Here is a 5,438-nt window from a genome sequence, read left to right as displayed (position 1 = left end):
ACAAAAGATAAACCAATAGAAGATACACTCTAATCGTAAAAGCATGGCGATTATTTTATCCCTTTGCACAAACATTAAAAAAAAAAAATTCTGAAATGACTGACAACAAAAAGAAAGAAAAGTATAGAGCATAGATTGACATAAGAAGCCTCAGAAGAAAAAGATATCGTTCTCATTAAATTAATCATTCCAAATATTTTCAATCTATAAATTTTATTCCTCACTAAATATATTCCTTCCAAATATATTTTTTTAATAATATAACTTATACTTTTAGTCTTTTGATTCAACAGAATTCTTATATCATGTAAAGCAAATAATTTGATTCACGAGACCCCCTTTTCAAAAGGAACTTTATGCATAAGGTAATGAAAGAGACTTTATGGGTAAGCCAACGATGGACTTCAGTGTGACCCCACTACTACCTTTGAAAAGCCATTTGACTGGAGGGTATGTAATTTGTGGATGCCTGAGTTAGGAAATCTATGGTCTCATTCTAGTGAACCAAACAAAGACTCCATGGTATAACTGTAGACGGCAAAACAAGAAAGAAAAGCCGTTGTAGTCCATGTAATGAGGCCACATGAAGTTCACAACAATATAAGCCTCACCTACATTGTTGTAGTCCATGTACGATCCCTCCTAACAGGGTTAATTTCACTCCTCTCTTTTACTTTTAAGGTTTTTATTAAATATATTTAATAATTATTAATTTTAATTTTAATTAAATACATATCTTATTTTAAGTCTTATGGAGGCAAATGAAATCAATAAAAAAAAAAAAATAGAAGAGGAATTTTAGGAAATTTTAAAATAATATTAACTAAGTGTATTTAATTCTATGGAAGATGAGTGAAATTAAACTATCTCATGACCTAACTCAAGCTTGACCAAACACTAAAGCTCGATGAAGTCCAAAATTATTAGGCATCAAATATGATTTTAATTTTTATTGAAAATAAGGAACACAAAACACATCACTACTAGGCTAGTAATTTTGATATTACCAGAAAACATAACATAAAAACAATACAAATTTAAGAGGTTCTAGATAGATACAATCGTGTTTTTATCAACCTATTTAATAAATAGGTTGTCTTTGGTTTTAACCCCTCAACTCATGTTATCCATTTACTTAATCGTTTTAACTTAACACGATTATAATATATTTAACCTAATATAAATTTATCAATTTTATATATTAGAAATTGTTTAAAAAATATTTCTGTTTATAAATATCATTATAATAATAATAAAGAATTAAATTAAAATTCTATATATTCCATTATAAAAATAAAAATATTTTATAATTAAAATATTAAATAAAATTATAAATAAGTATGAAATGAAAATTTAAAATCTTTTTCTACGTTGTGATTAAATTTTAAACTTAAAAGTATATATATATATATATATTAAAAATATTATTTTTTATAAATTTAAAACCTTAAAAAGGTTAACTGGTTTAATGAGTTAAAATTAAGTTAACAGGTTAACATAATGTTAAAGGCTTATTTCGGGTCAATTCATACAAAGTCAATCAAACTCATTTATTAAACAGATTAAACGAGATCGTATTTGGATCGAATAAACTTTCTATATTTCTTACGTCCATACAATTCAAATTTGACATAACAAGAACTATTGTCACTCCTACTTGATCCTGACTTTATCAATAAAGCTTATTATACTTGTTCACATGCCTAATGATAGTCCAACAGAAAAACAAAGAGAAGACTACTGTCGTATTAGTTGACTAGATCACTCACTCCACAACAAACTTTCTTGTTGAAAGTAAGTTACTACTCTCCGCATGCAACCTACATTTATGACATCAGGGTCTTCATACCACACTTCATTAGCCTTCTTCTTTTCCTTTGTTTGGCGTGTTCTGCCTACAACTATGGCAGCAGCTGAACACCAACATCGTTTCTTGTCTGTGATGCTTCTTCTTTTAGTTTTCTCATCAGGCATTGCCAACGGGCGCTCAGTCATCAAAACCCTACCGGGGTTTTCTGGTGAACTTCCATTCTATCTTGAAACTGGGTAAATTTTTTAGCTCTGCCCAATTGAATTTTGGGAAAATTTTGCCCAAAAACTGTTTTCAGTAAACTTGGTTTTGGTATTCAGGTATGTGGGTGTAGGTGAAAATGAGGAAGTGCAGCTGTTCTACTATTTTGTTAAGTCACAGAGGAATCCAGTATTTGACCCTCTTATGCTTTGGCTCTCTGGAGGCCCCGGTTGTTCCACTCTCACTGCATTCTTCTATGAAAACGGTATGCTTCTTATTACCATTTTCGGAATACAAGTTGGCACAAGGACATTTCCTGTGATTTTTCTTTTTACGAGACAATACCAGAATGTACTTTTAAGCAAAATGTAAGTACATTTTGCATAGGTCCCCTAACTTTCAATATTCAAGAATATGAAGGAGGCTTACCGAATCTTTATTTGAAAGAGAACACATGGACGAAGGTACAAAGTGTCTTGCTGTTGTACTAATTTTTTACACAAACTATAGGATCACTTCGATTTTTCAGCCTTCCAATAACAAGGATAATGCCATTTTCGGACAGACCCTCAACATAATATTTGTAGATGCTCCTGTGGGTAGTGGATTCTCTTACTCAGAAACACAAGAAGGTTACATTATGGAAGACTTGAAATACGCAGCACAGACATATGAATTCCTCAAGAAGGTATGTTAAATGGTAACCTTTCTTATAATATTCATATAAAAGTTGAATATTTCACAAACTTTGTGCAGTGGTTGGTGGATCATCCCGAGTTCCTGAAAAATGAGCTCTACGTTGGCGGTGATTCATACTCGGGCATACCTGTCCCAATGGTCGTTCAAGAGATATATTATGGTAATTTCTTTTCATTTGAAAGGAAAACTTGGAAGCTGTTGAATTTCGGCTCATTGACATTATCTTTCGGTTTTCTATGGATTGCAGGTAGTCCAAGCTTGAACCTCCAAGTAAATGATCTTTACTATAGGAATTCAATTACTATTTTCTGTTTCTTTGGCTTATTCCAACAAATTGATTATGAAAATGTGGAATATTCCTCTTAAATTTTTTGGGGTCCTTTCCTTATGGCCTATAGCCTGACTGCTTCAAGTTCTGCAATTCACGTGGTTAAATTTATTTCCTATCATCTTTTTGGAACTGTAAAACAGGGATATGTGCTTGGGAACCCGCTGACTGATACAGATAATGATATGAATTCAAGAATTCCATTTGCACACCGGCTGACTCTTATATCTGATGAACTCTATGAGGTGACTCCGTGGCTCCCTTAGTCATATGATCTTACTTTAAAATTTACAATTTCTTTTCTTTCTATGATCTTCAAGTCTGCCAAAACAAGCTGCAATGGCGATTATGTGACAGTAAATGCAAGCAATGAACAATGTGTTGCAGATATGGAAGCCATTAGTAAGGTTAGATACATTACAAATGACTTTTAAGTCTATGCCCCATTATTAATTTTTACAAAAATGGAGATATGGTGACTATTTGAGTTTGCAGTTGATCGATCAAATATACATAATGCAAGTTTTGGAACCAAACTGTGGTATTTCATCCCGAAAACCAAAGGAAGGAGAGTTGAATCATACACATTTCCTCACACAACTTGGTGAAAAATCTGCGTACTTTTGCCATGTAAACCTCTATTCATCTCATATAGGCTTGTGCAAAACTTGAACAAGTTGAATTGCATACCAATTATCCTCTTCTTGTTTTAGGAATACAATTATTTGTTTTCTGAAATATGGGCCAATAATAAAGATGTACGAGAAGCACTTCGCGTTAGAGAGGTATATCAATTTTATGATACATAGATGAGATGCATACAAATAATTTCGTATACATAAAATTTTGATAATGTGAACTAGGGGACAAAAGGCCATTGGGTAAGATGCAATATTACCAACCTAGCTTTCACAAAGGATGTAACAAGCACTGTCGCTTATCATCAAAATCTCACTAATACAGGCCTTCGAGCTCTAATATACAGGTAATGAATTCACCTCGTCTTCGTCTTTTTCTTTTTTTATATAGATAAACCACCTATAGAATCATGCTCAACTTGTATTATATATGCTTATTTTTTAACATAATTGTCTTGATTAGACATATGAGATCGTATCAATCAAGGCAATACTTGAATTGAATGAGTTAGGAATCACAAGGCATTCAAATAATACTTAATACTATCATTTTTATTTTTTATTTTTGGCTTGTTATAGTGGTGATCATGACATGTCCATTCCACATATTGGCACACAAGAATGGATAAATTCACTTAATTTGACATTAGAAGATCCTTGGCGAACATGGTATACTGATGGTCAAGTTGCGGGGTAAGTTCCAAAATTTGAAAATATAAATTTTTGTAACTGAAAGCTCATGCAAATATACAGAAAGCTCATGGTCATACCATTATTGTTTCATGTAGATACACAGAAACGTTTACAAATGATGACTTTGATCTAACATTTGCAACTGTAAAGGCAAGACCAATTCTCATCTCATTCTTCTCTTCAGGGTTTTATAGAATTTTTGAAGACAAAAACAAAAAGCATAGTTTTAATTTTCTAATTTCTTTGGATATATGTACAGGGTGCAGGTCATGTAGCCATTGAGTACAAGCCCAAGGAGTGTTATGCCATGATTGATAGGTGGTTTGCTCATTATCCACTCTAGTTAACAGTAATTGCTTGACATCCATGTGATCCCAACTTGTATAAGGCATGTGATGCGGGTGAAAAGGCTGAGGTGATCATCAAAGGCCCATTTGAGAACAAACAAAGGCCTTAGTTTTTTAGGTCCTATTTGACATGAAATGTATTATCAATAATTATTCATACAGTATTTAAGTAAAATGAGTCGCGTGGAGAAAGACCTGTGTTTTTATACAGTATTTAAATAATGTGTTTTTAAGTACATCATTGTAGGTGATAATTATGTAACTTATATTTTTAGTCTTTTGATTAAACAAAATTTTTATATCATGGAAAGCAACTAATTTGATTCAAAAATAGGTGATGATCCAAATTTATAGAACATAATTTCTCACCCCCACCCCCCCTTTTCAAAAGGAACTTCATGCATAAGGTAATGAAAGGGTAATGAAAGAGACTTCATGGATTAGGCAATGAGGGACTTCAAGGTGACCCCACGAGTCACGACTACCTTAGGAAAGCCATTTGACTCGAGGGTATGTAACTCTTGTGGATGTCTCAGTTAGGAAATCTATGGTCTCATTCTAGTGAACTAAACAAGGACTCCATGGTATAACTCTAGACAACAAAACAAGAAAGAAAAGCGGTTGTAGTAAATGTAATTAGGCCAAATGAATAAAACAATGAAATGAACTATATATTATTTTTAAATGTTTAATATTTATTTTAAATAAAAATTATATTGCAT

At 32.2% G+C, this 5,438-nt stretch overlaps 1 protein-coding gene across 4 annotated transcripts; it reads left to right on the top strand.

The window, feature by feature from the left end:
* The first annotated feature begins 1,874 nt into the window (after positions 1-1,874).
* Positions 1,875-4,979, top strand: LOC117924645 (serine carboxypeptidase-like 18). 4 transcript variants are annotated; one of them, XM_034843331.1, is made up of 14 exons: positions 1,875-2,046; positions 2,131-2,276; positions 2,360-2,475; positions 2,577-2,699; positions 2,768-2,870; positions 2,958-2,980; positions 3,182-3,283; positions 3,359-3,445; positions 3,534-3,668; positions 3,752-3,823; positions 3,902-4,023; positions 4,256-4,369; positions 4,465-4,519; positions 4,629-4,979. In XM_034843331.1, the coding sequence occupies exons 1-14, from the start codon at positions 1,904-1,906 to the stop codon at positions 4,710-4,712; spliced, it is 1,425 nt and encodes a 474-aa protein (XP_034699222.1). In that variant the 5' UTR covers positions 1,875-1,903; the 3' UTR covers positions 4,713-4,979. The 4 variants fall into 4 exon arrangements, with proteins under 4 accessions (XP_034699222.1, XP_034699223.1, XP_034699224.1 ...); XM_034843332.1 differs by having other exon boundaries at positions 2,399-2,475; positions 4,629-4,952; XM_034843334.1 differs by lacking the exon at positions 2,360-2,475 and having other exon boundaries at positions 1,955-2,046; positions 4,629-4,952.
* The last annotated feature ends 459 nt before the right edge of the window (positions 4,980-5,438 follow it).

The sequence above is a fragment of the Vitis riparia genome, chromosome 11, assembly GCF_004353265.1.
Source record: "Vitis riparia cultivar Riparia Gloire de Montpellier isolate 1030 chromosome 11, EGFV_Vit.rip_1.0, whole genome shotgun sequence".
Taxonomy (NCBI): Eukaryota; Viridiplantae; Streptophyta; class Magnoliopsida; order Vitales; family Vitaceae; genus Vitis; species Vitis riparia.
Note: the sequence above shows the minus strand (reverse complement) of the source record. Positions and strands in the feature narration are given on the sequence as shown.